Genomic DNA, 17,178 nt, shown 5'->3' with positions numbered 1-17,178 from the left:
TATGACTTTTGCATTATGAAAATATACGAAAAAACTAATTTTATTATTTTCTGAAAATTTCAATTTTTAACGTATTTTTTTTCAAACTTTCAGCCTCATGCGCGAACTGAAGAGGTCAACTTAGGATTGTTTTTAAATATTCCCCCCATTGAAGATACCAAACTACAACTTTTGAGAGGTAACACAAATCCGAGAAAAAAATTGATTTTTTCGAACGACCCAAGTTAACAGCCAGGTTTTTAAAGATCCAATTGTAATCAATAAAGGAAGTACATAATTTGTCGCTGTTCAACTTGCATGAATTTAACTAAAGGGAACGCTTATATATACGAAATTTTAACCTTCTACAGCTAATCGTTTTTGTTTTATAAGAGATATACATAACATATGCACAAATGCACATGCACGCACACAGATACAGACATCTCAAGGAGACTAGCATTTTTGGTTGCCTGCAAGTTTACACACATAAATATGTACAGATATTGTGAAAAATGCAATGAAACATACTTTAAATTATTAAAATGGAAATTTGTGTTGAAATTTCAGTAACACACTTTTCATTAAGACAAGACTTCCTTTTCTTTTAACAAAGAAAAGGAAGGGGAAAGTCCTTATGCCGCCTGAACAATGTAAAGTTGCAACGCTAAGAATTTTCTGGATGATTCAAGTTTCCAGTTGTCGGAGGTACCGTAAGCCCCAACCACTTCGGATTTTTGAGACTACTGTAAATTGAAAATAAAATAAATTAATTGAAATATGAAATAAAATAAATTAATTAAAAAAAAAGATAAAATAAAAACCACAGTAAATTGAAAATAAGATAAAATATTGAACTTTTTGCATTGCAATTGAGATTGTTGTTTTTATTTTTCTTTTATTAATTTTTCAGTTCTTTGAACTGTTTTTATATCCCAACTTTGGCTTGAAAAGGAGTATTACCACATACTTCATTTTGTGCCTCCTTTTTCCTTACATATACTACTACATACACTGCGAAGCAAAAGTTTAGACAATGACGTTCTTCAGCTGTAGAATTTAGAATTGCGATAGTAGAAATACAAAAGTCTGCAAACATATTCAAAAACTCTTTTGAAATACTATAACCAAAATACAATTGTTTGATATGCTTTAACAATACTATTTTGGATAAAAATAGAAATTTGCTTGTTGCAAAAGTTTAGACACTATTTCGAGTTTCTGTGAAATTTTTTTTTTGGTATATGCAAATTTAAAAGAGATGACATCACAGACCTCTTGTACTTAAGGTCTGTCAACGATAACACTTGGTAGTCGAGATGCCGTGAGCTGAGCAGATTAAAGCGGATGAGGTAACTAAGATTTGGCAGTTGAAAGCTGAAGGTAAGCTTGTTCCTGAAATTTTGTCTATTATTAATAGATCAAAGAAATCTATTTATCGAGTTTTATCAAGTCACTGCAATTATAAAGCAAAACGCAGATCTGGGGGGCCGCGTGTGATGAATAAACGGGATGATCGTCAGATCCAAAGACTAGCAAGTACCCAACAAATGACTGTTCGTGAAGTTCAAAGCTCTTTGGGGCTTTCGGTATCAAAGGATACGATTCCTAGAAGAATTTTGGAAACAGGGACAATGGTTCACTGCCAGCTCTAAAGCCACATCATAAATCACAACGAATGTTGTGGGCTTGAAATCATATGTCATTTGGATCGAAATGGATATCAGTAATATTTAGCGACGAAAAAAAGTGGAATCTGGATAGTCCAGATGGCTGGACATCATACTAGCATAACTTACGGTAGGAACCCAAATGATTTTTTAGTCGCCAACAAGGTGGTGACTCTGTGATGGTTTGGGCAGCGTTTTGCTACAATGGACAAGTGTCTTTGACCTTTACCAGTTGTCGCCAAACATCACAGCATTGTACTAAGATACTAGAGGATAATCTCCTACCATTTGCTGAGCTTATAGGGGGCCCTCAGTGGGTATTTCAGCAAGACAATGCTTCGATTCACACTGCAGGAAGCACAAAATCTTGGTTAAATTCAAATAATATAAAAGTTCTCAATTGGCCAGCGTGTAGCCCAGACTTCAACCCTATAGAGAATCTTTAGGGCATCATGTGTCGCAAAGTTTACAGCAATGGTAGACAATACACTTCTGTATCGGAACTTAAGAGATCTATTGAGGAAGTATGGTGCGAAATTGAGCCCCAAACCATGCAAGATTTAATTTCTTCGATGGAAACTCGTATTTATGAACTATTAAAGAAGAATGGATGCACAAGCAGGTTTTAAAACTGTTTTATTTAATTTTTATTTCGTTTGTGTCTAAACTTTTGAGACAATATTAATTTTTTGTTACAATGTAAAAACTTGTAAAATGCACAAGTCAACTTTTCATTGCTATGAATATTATATAGTATGCATAGCACCTTAGACTAAAGTTGTCTTAGGAAAACTGAATAAATAGATTTCGAAATCTGTGTGAATTTGCTCATTGTCTAAACTTTTGCGTTGCACTGTAGTGAGATGATAGCATGTTTTAGTTCTTTGGTATAATTACAACTAAGCCGAAGTTGGCAACATCCCATAATATATGTTATAATATAAGTAGTACAGTGGATGCCGGTTAACTGAATCAGTAGTTAATTGAATCAATTAGTTTAATGAATCAAATTGTCAAAAGCAGAATTAAATCCAGCTTTATTGAATTAGCCGCTTAATGGAATCAAAACTGTTTAGAACAAACGTGATTTCTATAAGCGGCGACCACTTTATTAAAAGCAAAATAGTGTATGATATTATATAGTGCAAAAAAAGATGCCATCAAGTTTTGCTTGGTAACAATAACATGTAAATTTTCAAAAATCAATGTTTTTAAAAATTTCTATTATAGGTATACCTTTCAAATATCTTTATATATTAATAGGCAAGCCGTTTTTCTTTCGGTACCGATTTCTCCTCTGTTTCTGAACCGATTTCCTTCATTCTTTTTTTGTTCGGTAGCTATTGCCGAGTTTTAGTGTCATCAATAAAATTTTTTGAAATCGACTGCTAATTAAAGGAGATATTAATAAAAAATGCATTTTCGTCCTAAATTGCTCTTTCTACGTGAACGGATGGTCCAGTTTTTTCGAATTTGATATGGTTGGAAAGGTCTTTAAAAAATACTCCTAACGAAGAAATTGTCATTGCGCCCAAGGTCCAATATCCTAAATCCACTAGAAAAAAGTTATAAGCGTTTTTTAGTTAGCGAAACTCAAAAATTTTAACTTTATCTCTTTTCCATTGTTGAAATTCATTGTTGGAAGCGTGAAACATTAAGTTTTGATTCATTTTTTAAACCCCTTTTTCTACACGAAAAATGCATTTTAATGCTTCGAGTTTGGTATGGTTGGAAAGCTCGCGAAAAATGCTTTAAAACACGTTCTACCTGGTTTTACCGCGCGAAAACGCCAACCTGCTAGAAGCGCTAGAAAACGCTAGGAGCAATTAAAAGTTGGTGAAAATTTATTTTTATTTGCTTTTTCACGCGACACAGCTAGCGTGAAGAAATTGCTGGATAATATTGTGGTGTTGCCAATTCTCGCTTGAGCATAAAGAAATGAAATACTTGCATTTGTTTTTATTATTGAGGCTTTTTGGGTAACTACGTGCATTTAAAATATTTTCATTTTAATTATGTTTTAGCGATTTTAATATTTAAATAAATTATTTTACGGAGTGAGTGATGACTTTCAGTTCCAGCTCCCAATAATACCTGCATTTGCTATTACCACTAACAGATCACAAGGTGAAACTTTTGATAAAATTGGTGTATTATTACGATGTCCAGTGCTTTCGCATGGACAATTACATGTTGCCGTGAGTACAGTTCGTTCATTTGACTGTTAGAAATTTTATATTTAACAGCAAGATCATGCTTACTTTTACAAAAAATATTGTCTGTACAGAAGTTTTACTTATAATAAGGGAGTTTTGCGGCATCATTTCATTCAGAACGACTTCTATAATTGTGAAATTGGCGAACCTTATCCATTTTGGCACCAATGAAAAGACGAGAAATATCTTTCTTTAATATTCGTAAAAAAAAAGAGTACAGAAATGTCTATTTGCAAGGAACTGACTATGAATGAAGTCTCTCTTTCAGATGGGGCTCATTAAATAGGGAAGTTTTCAATTTTTCAATTTTATTTTAATATGATAGAATAACATGTATGAACATCATTGGTGAAAAATTTTTTGCGATACGATAAGTAGTTTTTTTTTAAAAATAATTTTTAAAGTTCAAACACATATGACGTCAAATGGCATAGGAAGTGACGTCATCCGAACTTCCGCGCGGAGGGCTCGGCTTTAGTTGACAAGGAGAAACCGACTGAAGTGCAGTTGGCTTCCTTTAATAAGACGCACTTGGCAGTTTGGCGATAATCTATAGAAAGCATGGCAAGAGTTTTAACAATAGCGCGCCTAGGCGGAGCAACTTTCTTTGTCTGCGATTTTTGACTTCAAGTTGTCTTTCTTTATTCTTTCTATGATTAAAAATGACAAGCACTGGTACTTACAAGTATTGTTTTGTACCCCAATGCACTTCAAGTTCAAGGAGAAATACCGGAAAAAGTTTTGTTAGCATTCCACAAAATAATCTTAGGAAAAAAGTGATATACTATTGCAGAGCTGCCAACCTTTATCTTAGCATAGTTTTGCGCACCCACGGGTCCCCACGGGGGAGGGAGACAAAATATTTAATAAGAAATGTAGCAGACGCAATGAATAATTTAAGATTAAATTTGCAATACTGGTCTACCAATGGCGACTAAAGCTACTATTTTGAAGCAAAGGTGACTATGGCGACTATTTCACCAAAATATTGCCAAAAACCACTATTTTGCCCTCAGTTGTAAAACATGGCAATTTCCTTAGTGAAAAAGCGATTAAAATACATAAAAACTCTTCTCTTTTTCCTTTACAGCAAAAGAGTTGAAAATTCGCTTACAAATTGACCTCCCAGTTTCGGGGGGGGGGGAGAAAATAAAAAACAGGAACATTTTACCGCTTTCTTTCTTTCTTTCTTTTTTTTTTTAGAAAATAAGCTCTTTAAAAACTAGAAAAATTCAATGTAATAAACATATTCACGATTAAAAATTTGTGATTTTCATATTTTTAAACGAAAAGGTTTGGTTTTTTTCGATTCTGGTTTCTTTATAAAAGTTTGTTTCCGCTGCTACTATTTTTACTAACTATTATTTGCATTCTGAATGACTGTCAGTAAAATTTTGCCTTTTAATTTTTTTTTAGTTTTTTAAGAGAATTTTTTTATAAACGAGAGTTAATTTTCACGTGATTGGAAATATCGCGAATGCTGCATTTCTATTTCTTTTTATGCTGTCAATCTTATGTTTTTAATTAACAGTAAGACTCAAGAAATCATACTAGAAAGCTTCTTTAAAAAAGGATTTGACCCAAGTCAGGAAACTCTTTTTCTGCTTCTGGCGACTATTTAGAGACTTTTTCATAGCGTCCTCAATTGGTGCATACAAACTTTGCGCCCAAAAAAAATCACCCCCCCCCTTCAAAAAATTAATACATGTCAAAAATAAATAGTAACTGCTAATTTATTTGATTAATCTGCAAATTTATTTGAAAAAAAAAAAGAAAATGAGCGGGGCCAGTGTTTTTCCTCCCCTGCTTGCTCATTATTTCGTATTATGGCGAAAAAGATAAAAAAAATTCATAATACTTTTAAAAATACATATTGAATAAGAATATAAGACATTTAAAAAAATTGCAAAGGAACTGAAATCCCACGTATTAAATTTAAATAGAAAGGGGTAAAATCATCACTATTTGCATTTTAAACATAATGAAAACATTATTAATACTTCCTTTATAAATATGAAAAAAATACCTTGAAACTTTAACTAATACTAAGTGATACTTTAAAAACACATTTTCATTTTAGCTGCAAAATACATTTCTATAAACCTTTCTTTCATTCAAAAATAAATACAAGCACTTTTTATATCGAAACTATAAAATATATTTTCCTTTTTTTTTTTTGCAAAGTTAAAACAAAATTTAAAAAAGGAATAAAATTAAATGAAATTTAAACAATAGAAAATAATAAAAAAGAATAGGAACGGAAAAGAACGAAAGAAAGAGAGCTTTATCGAAATTTATCGCTAATAAAGCGAAAAACTTTCAAGCGAAAACCGAAGGTTACCACACACCCCTCGCTTGCAAGTAAACCCCACCGCCGCGTGTTTCTTAAACTTTGAATCTCTCGTTCTCCCGGAAAAAGTCAAATATAATCATCGAAGTCGCTTCAGGAAGATTATTGGACTGTCCTCCTCACGAATCCAGCCGCCATTGTGTATTTAATGGATTAATTAATAGATTTCAAGGTTTTTAAATGCGGAGCGTACTCTGTGCTCGTAGTCTTAACGCGGAGCCTCCCTCGGAGTGAGTTTCCCTACTGCCATATGACGTCACCTCAAGGCAGGCTTTTTTGCGCGTGGGATTTTAAAAAATTTATTAAAAATCAGTCGCTGTGTTTTAAAATACGGCTTCGGTGAATTTCGGGGTTTTGAGGGACTGTTAACAATATGTAATATTCAAAATAGAAATATTTAATAGGTTGCAACTTCCCTATTGTAACCGTTCGTGACAATACGGAGGAAATAAATGACAAGAGGAACATACAATGGGCAGATTGAGACATCAAGCTTTTTTTTGATAAGAACGTTTATGAAAAACAGTGTGATATGTGGCAAAGGAAAGAGGGATTATGGTGAAGTGTGAAACTTGGTGACAAAGGAGAGAGAGATCAGAAATTTTGAAAAGTGCATTTGTTAGTTTTCTCCTAAACCGTAAACAAATCACAAACACGATTTTTATAAAAAATTACACTATTATTGCGACGTCCAGTGTTTTTGAATGGACAATTTCAATGCAGCAAGTAGGATTACTTCATTTGACTGTTTGGAATTTAATAATTCTAACGGCAGAGGTCAAGGCAACTTACTCAATAATATTAAACTTATTAAAAGAAGCAATGTTCATGCAGAAGTTTTACGTATAATCGGAGTTTTGCAGGATCATTTCATTTAGGAAGATTTCGACAATTGTTAAATTGGCGGGCGCTCTTCATCTATTGGTGTCAAATTTTTGGCACCAATTGCAGCTCGAGAAATGTTTTTACTTTGCATACGAAAACAAAGAGTATTGAAATGTATATTTGACTACGGTTGCCACAAAATAGGGGCTGTCCACGAATAAAGTCCCGGTTTAAGGTGGGGTTCAGGAAATAGTAACAGTTTGTGACAAAGGAGAGGAAAGACATGACAAGAGGGGCATGCAATGGGGGTGAACGTGACACCAAGCCTTTTTTTAATAGGAATGTTTATGAAAAACAGTGTGATATGTGACAAAGGGAATAGGGGGTATAGTGAAATGCAAACAAGACAAAGGGGGGAGAGGGTCGAAAATGTTGAAAAGTATGACATCAGTTATGAACCGCCCTTAATCATAAACAAATCACAAAGTCGTCCTTTTTTAAAAATTGTACTATTATTACGACGTTCAGTGTTTTTAAATGGATGGATTATATGTTGACACCAGTCGAGTTTGTTCATTTGATACTTGGAAATTTCTAATGACGAAGAAGCAACTTACTCAGTAATAGTAGACGTTTTATAAGCAACATTGTTCACACAGAAGTTTTACGTATAAATTGAGTTTTGATGCTTCATTTCATATGGGAAGATTTCGAAAATTGGATAGTTGTGATTTTTATCCATTGGCGTCAATTTTTTTGTTTCCAATGCCAGTGCAAAAAATGTTTTTCCTTTGCATATGTGAACAAAGCGTAGGGAAATATTTATTTGCCTAGGGTTAGCACAAAGCAACATGATATCCAAAATAAAATTATTCAAGCCAGCACTTTCAACCACACCAATTTCTCAATGGGGTTGTTTCTTTCAATCAAAAGTACTACTTTTAGGCGCTGAAATAGATAAATAGATAGAATAAAAAAAAAAAAGAGCCTGAAAAAACTTTTATTTTCTCCACAATTGTTTTTTAAAAACTTTTTCGAATATCCGATTTTGGAAATAAGGCGTGGTCTTTACGACGTTATAAGTGATGTACTTTGGCGCGCGACTCCATTCCTGCCCTAAATATTTACGGTTTGCTCTCAACCGCGTTTTCGGGTTATGATAATTTGCGCTGTGTGCTAATGGCATCAATGAGCAGCATTTTATCGCTTTTGATGCCAAAAAATTAATTTCAATCTGTGCACCGATTAAAATAGTTGTTAAAAAATATTAATTTTTTTCATATTATTTAAAAAATGGGTAAAACCTTTGTTTTTAAGCATCTTCTTTCAGTAAAAAATACTTTGAAAATTTCGGAAACGACCCCATTACCGAAATATCCACTTTCATCCATTTGTTTTGAGATTAACAGATAAAAAGCAAAATTGGAATAAATCATTACTGTGGTATTGTGTGTCCGTATAAAAATTGTATGTTTTCAGATATGCAGTAAACATGAGTAAGAGTAGAAATAAAAACGTTGGAAATAGTTCATACAAGTTTTCTCAAATATTCATTTATGAATATGGTCGAATTTCGTCCACTGGGCAAACACTAGTAATAATAATTTGACAATGTCAACATTGTAGGAATGAATAAAAAACTGCTTAAAAATATTTTTCTTTTAGTGTTTTTTTTTTGGGGGGGGGGATACTAGAAAAGAGTAACTAAAAATTTAAATTTATGTACAATCAGCCCTGTCCCCCGTGTTTAGGAAAATGTTGTTCTATGTCTAAGCATAGGACAACAAAATTTGGAGAGTGGCAATAAAATGGCATTTAAAATAAAATTAAATCATTGTTTAAGGAGTTTGGTTTTTCTGGATACTTCATCACATGTAGTCCTTACATTTGAGTTAAATTTGTTTTGATAACATTATTATAATTGTAGGAGAGTACATACTTTTGCAAATAATTAAGAATGTTTAGTTGAGTAAATATTATTCATCATTTGTAGGCTAGTGTCCATCTAATTAAACATTTTTGCACAAAAAAAAAAAAAAAAAAAAAAAACAGTGAAGTAGGGTCTTGTGGGGTAAAGTGATCATAAAATCCAGGTTTTTCAATTTAGGTTATTTATAAATACAAGAATTTTTTTTGCTGTTTTTTTTTTTTGTAAGTGTTAATGACCTGGGTAGGTGTAAAGTGGTCATAGTAAAAAAAAAAACCTATAACCATTATAAACAAGAGTAACTTTTTTAATTCTCAACACACCAAGTTCTTTTAAAGAAATTAACTTTATTACAAATTTTTAATGGTCAACTATGGTCAAAATATGGTTCACCAAGAATTTAATCATATTTCATGACTGGATTTCATCAATATCATCAGAGAAGGTGTGATAATTTGCGATGTTTTATTTCTTTACGAATATATTAAGAATGATGTCTGAATAATGTCAAAATTACATAAATTACATGATATAAAAATATTAAACCAAATAGAGTTCTGAAAAAATATTACTTAAATAAGAAACAAAAGGGGAAAAAATTATCAAGCTTTATCTATTTATTCAATGAATGCAAAATAATTCTAGTTCTAAGTTTCCAGTTTTTGCCAATATTTAACAGCTGCTTTTACTTTTTTTTGGTTGGGGTATAAATTATTCTACAAGAATAAATTGAAAGCTGTAGTTGCAGAAAAAAATGCCATGATTTTTTTCAAATATATAAGATTACAATCTTGCTTTAATTCAATCAATATGCTATATCAAATGAAAGCTCAGTTGTATTTAATCCATTTTACCTTATAAACAGCACATGGTTAGTTAACTTAATATTTAACTGATATCTGCCTCATAAGTGAAGATTGAATGGCTTTAGATGAAGGATATATGTTATAACCTATGCCCACTTCATCCCATTTTACTTACGTTGTTCTAAAGTATTATTCAAAATGAATCCATTAGCTGTTTATCTATACGCAATCTTGAGACGTCTGGGAAGCTGCCTGCACAACCAATCTGCTAAAATTTTAATAAAGGAAGTCAAAAAAGGTGTTCTGATTTTTAAATTTTTCACAAGTAGACAAAAATAATTTTTTCCACAAAATAAAGTATTGCCAGTATTAAAATTTGTAGTTCAAAACTTAAATCCTAATTATTAAAGTCTAAAATAAAAAATGCCCTCACTCTTTCATTTATTTCGAATATATAGCTGTTTATTTGATTTATGACCACTTTACTCCATTGACCACTTTCCCCCACTAGACCCTATGCTTGTTGTGCACTAGAGTGCTTCGTTTTGCAAAATTTTTTTTCAAAGCAAAACATAATACCTGGCAAAGGTGGGCAATTAACACGGACATTACAGGTATAAATGTTTTTGAATAAAATTATATTTTCTGGGAGAAGTAGTTCCTCAAAGATGTATCAAATGAAGAACTGTTTTCTGAGAAACTTTCAGTTCCTGACAGTACAAAATGTGCCAGAATGGTCCTTCATTGCTTTCAAATTTTATTTAATCTTTTATTGAGAGGTTCTACTGTATGTACATAAAAATTGAGGATTGGTTCTGCATTCAGGGGTGACCATCTTACCATGTTTTTAAACAAGACTTCATAATACAAACTCCTTTGAATCTAAGTTTGTTTTTCAGTGTTATTTATAGGGGCATTTGCAGGTTAGATGTGGAATGTGCAACATTTGACTAAATTTCTGAAATTTATTATAATGCTTTAAAATCAATCTTTTTTTTTTTTTTTTTTTTTGCCTTTCGCTACTTTTTGCCATTCAAATTATATGCTAAACAAATATTTCTTACAGCTTGAAGAACTTAAAGAGCAGTATGATATACAACATAGGATGCGAGATGGTATTATTAAACATTTTTTTATTATTTGATTTTCACCAATTTAATTGTATTTTATTGCATGGTTATGAAATATTACACTTTATTGCAGTAAGTTTTCTCTGTAATGCATAAAGACTTAATTAGAAGCAGTTTTTTTTTCATTTTAAATTATAGCCATTTTTAATAGTACAATAATTTTTCATTTAATAATTTTTACCATCAATGTATCATACTTGTCAAGAGACAACAAAAAAGTGTGATATATTCAAAATCACCATATAACCAAAGTCACAAAAAATGCCTGGTTGTATAATGTAAAAATAAATGATTTGCGTGCCTACAAAAAAATGTTTTTCTTATCATATCAGGAAGGCTTGGAACAAAGTACAAAAAACATTAGTTTTCAATTGAGGCAGTGAGAAGCAAAGGGGTGCAAGTGGACTTTTTTAAGTTTCGAGTAAAACACGTTTAAAGATCAAATCCTATGTAGGCTTTCAGTGAAATTTTTTTCTAAATCATGCTATACAGCTGCTCCTACCAGGGCTATTAGTACAATCTCTTGCCCCAAGCCAAAGGAGTGGTTCACCTACCAATTGTACTGGTTATGTCCAAATTTTTAATTTTGTCACTTCCATACCTTTGCTTCTCACTACCGCTATTGTTTTTGAAATGAATTTAAAATATTTCTATTGTTTTTAAAAAATAAATAAATGAAAATATAAAGTTGCAAAACTGCTACTTATTCAGATCAATTTAAAACATACATCAATTTCACTTTGCCCATACCATGGGGCAAAGTGAAATTAAAATATGTTTCTAATGAAATATTTTTTATTTGTTTCCTAAAAATACGTTCTTTGCAAAAAAAATATATTAAACAAGTAAAAAAAAAAAGACAAAATAAATTAATAAATATAATTAATGAATGAATCAAGGATAAATTAATTAATGAATGATTAATAATTATTGTGTGAATAAATTAGTGACTGAATAAATGATTGCTGGAAAGTTAATTAATAAATGAATAAATTTATAAATATGTAAATGAAATGATAAAATAATGAAAAGAGAAATGAAATGAACTATTCCACAGGGCACAGGGGAATTAAAACCATTGGTACTTTTAAAAAAAATGTTCTGAAAAGCCATAAACTTGGCGATGAATGATGAAATACTTTCTTAAGGTCCTCTTTGAAAAACTTTAACCTGGCGCAAGTAAACATTGATATTATTAAAATCATCAGTGCCTAATTTAAAATTTGAAGTGATATTCATATGACAAAGAAATTTCATTCTATCACTCTTAACCAGGGTTGGGTTTAAGACTGTCAAAAACTGGTTTTGGACAGGACAAGTGTTTGTTACCGTCCAAAAGTGTCTGAAAGCATCTTAAACTGCCCAAAACTAGAAAAGCTAAAGGGATCTAATTTAATAAACTCATATATTTACTACAATATTTAACTGCAATATTTTATTGAATGCTATTATACATATAATATTTAGGTGCAAAAAAAAAAGGTGAATTTTTTTCATGGTTTCTTTATAAAACTTTTACATGATGTTTTAACAAAAAAAAAAAAAAAAAAAAAGAAAATCAATCCTAAATTAAAGAATAAAATAATGATTAAATGTAAGCACGGAACATTTTAACACTTGTGCAATTTTTAAAATTCATATTTTTAATGTAATACATTCTGAACTACAATAAACAAGGGTCATTCCATGAGAATGTCAACCTGCAGCCCAAAATTTCAAACTCAATCAATATTAATGTGTTATACATAATTTTAGAGATAACATTCTTAATTTTCGAATCTCGTAAAAGGTTTTGCAAGATGGATGCCTTGTATAGAATAATTACTGCTTGAAGATCTTCAGCAACAACATGTAAATTTTAACTATAAAGCATTCAAGAAACTTGACTTGTAATTTTTTAAGCATACATTTGAAGTAAATAATTTTTTTTCAGTTATCGCTTACATTTTGAGGTTTCAGTTTCTTTTATTGAATTTTTAATTTTTTTTTTCTCCTTGAGCCTAATTTTAATTCTGTGTTGAACGGCCTGTTACGTTTGTCAGGGCTGCGGAATCGGAAGGAAAATGGCCGACTCTAACTCCGACTTCTGGATTTTGAAAAGCCCGACTCCAACTCCGGATTTTTTAAATTTTTTTAATTGTATTTTTTCAACTCCCTCTCTCCCTTCAGGGGAAGGGGGGAAACTTCTAAACAGAGATTGAAATACTAATTCCTTTTTATGAAAATTTCGCATTTTGTTTTTTATTGTAAATCCAAGATGCATACAGCATTAGAAATTCAATTTAAAAATCAAATTTTCCAATTGTTACGAGTTAAAAAGTGAGATGACCTAAAAATCCCTTTTAACAAATTTGAAAAGGATTATCTGTAATTTGCCCCTTTTTAATGTTTAACAAATAGATATTGATCAAATCATGTGCTTTCAATTTTTGAAAGCTGTAACTTGAGAGAAAAAAAAAGCTCTTTTTCTAAATCCAAGTTCTTGAGAAGGGGTGGTTTGCCCCGGGTGACACCCATCTGGTAGATGACACCCAAAGTTAATTTCAGAGGTTATAAAAAATATAAATATTGGATTCTGAAAATTTTTGCGAGTATATTTTAAATTATATTTTATCAATAAAATTTTAACGAAAATAGGGCACTATACGTCAGGAGCTGATTTTACAGAAAATGTGGCGGTATACAAATTTGTACGAATAGCTTTTACTATACCTATATTTTAGGGCTCGACCGATGACATTTTTTGGCCGATGGGCCGATGCCGATTGTTGGCCGATTGTTCAAAGGTGGACGATGGCGGATGGCCGATTGTTTTCCTCAAATGGCCGATTGCCGATGGCCGATGGCAAAAAAAAAATCTAACAGAAAAAAAATTGATAAGATTGTCAGGGATTTAAAGGATCATTGATTCATTTCACTTTACTTCCTTTCAATGAATAAGGAATTGTAATCCCCCCCCCCAAAAAAAAAAATCAGATTTCGACCTAAATTTTTATTTTACGATCATCCAATTTAAAGTTCACAAGTTTTTTCGGCGCACATGTACATGCATATGTACCTAAGAACACATAGATGACCGAAATATCCATTTTGAACGTCTCCTTCGTAAATTATCGCAAATTCTCTTGTGATGTCTTCATGCTCGTCAACTTACGTCACTCAAAAACGTTATGAAATAGTAAGTTGAAAACTCATACGTACGTAGTATGATCTAAAAGTTTGAGGACAAGTTGTATAAAAATTTACCGTGAATAGTTCACATTACCGAAGTACATCTATATACAAAATAGTCACCTTGAACGACTATGCACTTCTGCCAACGTTCATATAGCTTTTAGAAGGACTCCTGGCAGACATTTATCGCAACCTCCTGTAAGGCCTCTTGCGCTGCTGCTTTAACTTCATCGTGGGGAAGAAGGCAACTTTCATGTTGAGGATGCACGGTTCGATTGGTCAATACTCTGATAAGACAAACAAATAACATAACGTTTCGTCGGACTTAGCTCCGAGTTACTTATACCTGTTCCCAGCAAAAAAAAAAAAAACATTTGCATGGACGCCGCTTTCTTCCGTTACGAGAAGATAAAGCTGCATCCCAGAAGTTAGGGAAAAATGGCTTCCAGGAGTGTTTCCAAAAGTTATACGAACACTGGCAGAAGTACATAATCCCTCAAGATGACCTTTTGAAGGTGGATGTGCTTCGGTAATGTGAACTATTCTGGGTGAGGTTTTATACAGCTTGTCCCCCGAACTTTTGGATCGTACTACGTACAATATGTATAAGGTGTAGTTATCCTTCTCCTTTTTTGACTGCTGTATGATGGAAGACAAAGAACAACAGCCAAAAAAAAGGAAGAAAAACAAAGAGACTGTAAACAATTGATTTTTTTTTAATTGAACATATAACTAAGATTTCAGTAATATTGTAATAATGCATGGATTTAGGTAAACTAAACATAGTTAAAAAATATTAAATTATGTTGTTTAATCATTCAAAAAAAAAAATTAAGAATAAAACTATGAAACCGTCAACAAATTACGCAATTAAAGTGGAAAGATTGCACATAGACATTTTTTAGTCATTAAATTAAACAAAAAATGTAACAGATAAAGTACAATATTAAATCATAATAGGAATATTTTTATACATATTTAAAATTTATGAGTAGAAAAGTTTGCATTTTTCATAAAATGTATAACAGTGACATAAATTTTGCGGAAAAAAGAAATAGCCATGAAAACAGCGAGATTCTTAAAACGCAGCTACAATAAACAAACTCAATATTTACACCACCAAGTTAATAACTGAATACATATACTACTTGATCTGATGTTTGCACACGTAATATTGAACAATTTGATTGTTTAATCTTTTATGAAGCACTACAAACAAGTTCAAATTAAGTTTTTCAATTTAACAATAATTTTCTGAAATTTAAAAAATTGCATAATAGAAAATCCTTGAAACTTTTCTATAACATATTATTAAACATATGATGAAAACGAAAATAACTTATTCATTGATTTTAAATAAATACATAAAAATAGTTACTTACAACAGAAAAAAAAATCAATCACTATTAATGATGCAAAAAAGATGACGCATAACAAAATATAGGTGAAACAAGTATAAGAAATACGCAAAATGACATTTCTTGACCAAACTAAAGAATCGCTAAATATTTAAGAAATGCTTGAAACGACGAGGGTGGGTTAGGGGGGTCACCCTCTGATTTTGGTGTAACTCACAACGTTAAACTTCGGCCCCAACTTCGGCTTATTTTTTTTTAGTACAGAACCGCTACCACCAACGCCTCGGAAGAGTTTCTGAATCTACTTCAGCATTTCCGAAGAAAAAAATTCAAAACTCCCTTTGTTTTCCGAATTATGTCGCCAATCAAAACGTCTTTACCAATTTCTTACATTAATGCTCTAAATTCTTCCTAAACAATAGACAAAGCTTGAAAAAAAAATCTCTAATTTTATGAATGGTGTTAGTTTTAAACAACTCAGAAGTACAACTAGAGTTTAGTTTCAGAAATTGAGGGAGTGGGAGGAGGGGCACGCAAGTGCTCTCGGAAATACAAAAAATAGTCGTAAAAAATAGAATTCAAAATAATCATAAACATTCAGCAGAAAAACCCTTCTAAAACTTGCACCCGAGTTTGTTTTGACGTGCAGTGGCGGATTTAAAATATAGCATAAGTTTCAATTGCGCGAGAGGCCCCATAACCATAGGGACACCGCAGGAGTTAAATAAATGCTTATGGTAAATGTTTACAACTTCTGTGATAGAGATATAGGGCCCCAAAATGTATTTCGATATGCCCCAAACTTGTAGCTCCGCCGAAGCGATACAGAAAAGACAGCATTACTGTGATTCATATTACAAATGTCGAAATATAAAAAATTATCGTCTGTTCAACGGGAATCTAACAAAATGAAACAAAACCGGTTTCGCCATCTTATATTTGTTTCCTTGGTCTCCATTTCTGCAATACATCACCAAATGATCGTCAGTCTGAGACGCTATGTTAGTTTTGCATTGAAATAAGTAATTAATAGCCACAAAAAATCAGTTAATAGGCTTTTTAGAACACCCGATCAAAAACAAAAAATGAAGTGCACAACTGGAGCGTGCGCACATCCAACATGCGAAAATTTAGCCTTCTACAGCTTACTATTTTTCAGTTATGACTTATGAGAGATACATACGTACATCCAGCCGCAAGATACAACGCAATAATTAACTTGTTTGGTACCTGAATGCAGTATTAAAATCTCTTTCAGGGGTGACTAAAATAGAAATTCATACTGAAATTTAAGTAAATAAGTAAGGAGGATAAAATACCTCCTGCGGTCCGAACAGGCAGAAGTCCAACCTCTTCGGAGGCAATGGCACCCCCTTTCCAATGAATAGTGCAAAAAGCAAAAGGTCCTGGAACTTTAGGAAAGCAGATTGGCCTCAATTCACATCAAAGCTTGAAAAATTCTGCGACTTTATTGAGAAATCCTCTCTCAACAACATGGTTTCTTCTTTCAACTCTTTCGTACAAAAAGCCGCAAAACTTTTCATTCCTAGGGGAAAGAGAAAAACCATCTGGGTGCCTTACTGGAAAGATAGCCACATTGAAGCGCTTATATCGGAAAGAGCTGCTCTGTGCGCAGAGGTTCGGAAGAATAACACAGAAGAAAACAGAAGAAAATACATCAACAGCTGTCATAGAGTTGAAGAGGAAATATCCTTGTGCAAACGCCAGAAATGGGAAGATTTC

General features: G+C 32.1%; 1 protein-coding gene across 1 annotated transcript in view; it reads left to right on the top strand.

Moving 5' to 3' along the window:
- LOC129218901 (rho family-interacting cell polarization regulator 2-like) overlaps positions 1–17,178 on the top strand; it is a 152,012-nt gene that overhangs the window by 60,825 nt on the left and 74,009 nt on the right. Inside the window, exon 8 of the mRNA XM_054853222.1 lies at positions 10,840–10,888. Within this exon, the coding sequence (XP_054709197.1) occupies positions 10,840–10,888 (49 nt within the window). The remainder of the gene's footprint in view (positions 1–10,839; positions 10,889–17,178) is intronic.

The sequence above is a fragment of the Uloborus diversus genome, chromosome 3 (assembly GCF_026930045.1).
Source record: "Uloborus diversus isolate 005 chromosome 3, Udiv.v.3.1, whole genome shotgun sequence".
Lineage (NCBI taxonomy): Eukaryota > Metazoa > Arthropoda > Arachnida > Araneae > Uloboridae > Uloborus > Uloborus diversus.
This window is presented reverse-complemented; position numbering and strand designations above follow the sequence as displayed.